We start from the raw sequence: 2572 nt of genomic DNA, 5'->3' as shown, positions 1-2572 counted from the left end.
GCGCCATGTCTTGAGGGAAGTCGAAGCACTTGGCTTTCTTGTGGTACGAGTCGTGACCGATAATCATAAAATCAACGTCATGGCGTTCCAACTACTGTGTAACGGAACTATCAGGCACCACATACCACATCCTGAAGACCCTGACCGCAAGCTCTTTCTGGCATTTGACCAATGCCATCTAATAAAGAACGTGCGGTCACAGTTTCTCCACCGGGATCTTGGGAAAAACGGCGCTATTACGGCAGATCACCTCAAGAAGCTGTACAAAATGCAGCAAGGCAGCATTGTGAAGCCCGTGAGGTTCCTGACTAGGAAGCACGTTTTCCCCACTAACCTGGAGAAAATGAACGTGATGAGGGCAGTGCAGGTGTTATCGCCCCCTGTGACAGCGGCACTCAAACTGCTGGAGCAGCAAGCCGGCCACACCTGTGATGCGAGCTTCTCGCAAGTCGGAGAAACGGTAGAGTTCATGGATACTATGCATCGGTGGTTTCTGCTGATGGATGTGAGCAATTGCACTCAGCATATCCACCAGAACTACGCTGACACTAAGCAGTACTTGTGCGAAACAGACGAGCGCCTGGAGTGGCTTGAAAGTACTTTCCTGGAGTACTTGGGCGAGCTCAAGAGCCAGTGCCATGTAAAAAACTTTCTCACAAAGGAGACATATGAAGGGCTTCTGCTTACAACACGTTCCAATGTGGACTGCACGAGGTACTTGCTTCGGGTTATGAATTTCGGCTTTGTATTGACCAGAAAGATGTCGTCTGACCCTATTGAGTCTTTCTTCGGGTGGTTGAGAAAGACAGCTGGGAGTAATGACCAAACCGATGTCCGAGCTGTGCTTTCTGGCATCGAAAAGACTTTGAAGACGGGTATTGCCTCTACATCACGGGACAGCAATGTAGTTGCTGAGGAGAACCATCCTTGCTCCTCGGGAGGCGTGCCAATGTCAAAGGTACAAGCCACAGACAGGGCGGAGGTAGAACAGTTCCCTACCGATGCAACTAGAGCACTGATTTACCACCTCGAACGAACAGAGGCGCTGGCTCCTACTCCTGAAGTTGCAGCTCTAGCCATGGTGGGTGGCTACTTGGCCAGGGTTATTAGCGAAACCATCGCTTGTGAGCAGTGTACTGGACTCGTGCAAAAGCCTGACTCATTGGCCCCGTCTGACGCGCTCATTAAACATCAAGATAGAGGTGGACTCTTCTATCCGTCTCAACAGCTACTTGTGGTGCTGCATTGCTTGAAAATCTACATTCAAGTGATGCTAGCAAAGAGGAGGAACTTGAAACATCCCCTTAAAGCAGCTGTGGAGCACGCTACTGCAATATTAAGCGAGCGGCAAATATTAAAATGCTCGGTTCCTGGACATCACCGGCAGTTTCTGGAAGTGTTACTGACCAAGTTTTTCCGCCCACTGTTTACAAATTTTGCTCTAGGAGTCACAGACAAGTATGACATGGCAAAAATCTTCACCTCCCAGCCACTCTCACGGAAGCCACTAAAACTATAAAGAAATGCGATAGCAAACGTGGCAGAGTATAACCCGAATATATGTACCCGAATAAATAATTTGTTTGCGTTTCGTTTCTTGGTATTTTTACTGTCATATTTGCGTCGCACATTCGTGCGTATAATTTATACGGCCTATGATGATCTGTGCACTAGTGAAGCTCGCTCAGGTCTTGGGGCATCTATACTAAAAACAGTCATCATCAGCCCTTTTCACTCCCTAGTCACAATATAACATGTTCACATAACTTCTCTGCTTCATAACGTCTGCTACAATTCGACTTAAAAACATGTTACTGCTGGAAAATGCATATTTTTTGCGGCTCCGACGTTTGCGCGTTTCATCACTAAACACTCTCGAAAATAACGTAGCACGCATTTTTCTCTATTATAAACTTCTCAACGAATTATCATAAGCTCTAGGTCGCGTTCCAGGATTAAAATGTCGAGAATATGCCACATAAGATTAGTTTCGCGATGCAACTTTACTCATAGAAAAGCATGGCAAGCGCAGCGCAGTATCCTAGGAAGGCAGCGCCTCTTGCGGTGGGCGCCGGAAACGGATTGGACGGGCGGTGCTCTTTGATCTCGGCGCCGTTGAACAGGCATTCTCAAATATAGGAGGCTATGCCTCAGGTAATCGAGGATGCGGCTGTAGAGTATGTACCACTGCGCCAATCTACAACGTTGCAAGCTCATTGGCCCAGACTGTGTGCGCGCTCCGATTGGTCGACAACGTTTTGAAATCGCATTTTGTAGCGCGCATGTGTGTGCAGCGTCCCGGCGGCCGCTTCAGCCAGGCTCCAACAGCTCCCCACAGAGCCCATAGTTTGAGATAATTCACACAACACTGGGCACACGGCCAATGAGATTACAACGTTGTAGAAATTATGCAATGCCAGTCGGCCAATCAGGAGTCTTAACTTTGGCTTTCGGCCGGTTCTGGCTACAATCGACTTCTACCGGATTTCACGCCTACCGCCGTTACCCGATATTCAAAATAACTGAAGCTTCTTTTGGCTAAAAGAAATATTTATTTGACACAAAGCACTGA

At 47.9% G+C, this 2572-nt stretch overlaps 1 protein-coding gene across 1 annotated transcript; it reads left to right on the top strand.

Moving 5' to 3' along the window:
- The first annotated feature begins 268 nt into the window (after positions 1-268).
- Positions 269-1519, top strand: LOC135369140 (uncharacterized). Its single transcript, XM_064602803.1, has one exon. The coding sequence runs from the start codon at positions 269-271 to the stop codon at positions 1517-1519; it is 1251 nt and encodes a 416-aa protein (XP_064458873.1).
- Positions 1520-2572: the final 1053 nt, after the last annotated feature.

The sequence above is a fragment of the Ornithodoros turicata genome, chromosome 1 (genome assembly GCF_037126465.1).
Source record: "Ornithodoros turicata isolate Travis chromosome 1, ASM3712646v1, whole genome shotgun sequence".
Lineage (NCBI taxonomy): Eukaryota > Metazoa > Arthropoda > Arachnida > Ixodida > Argasidae > Ornithodoros > Ornithodoros turicata.
This window is presented reverse-complemented; position numbering and strand designations above follow the sequence as displayed.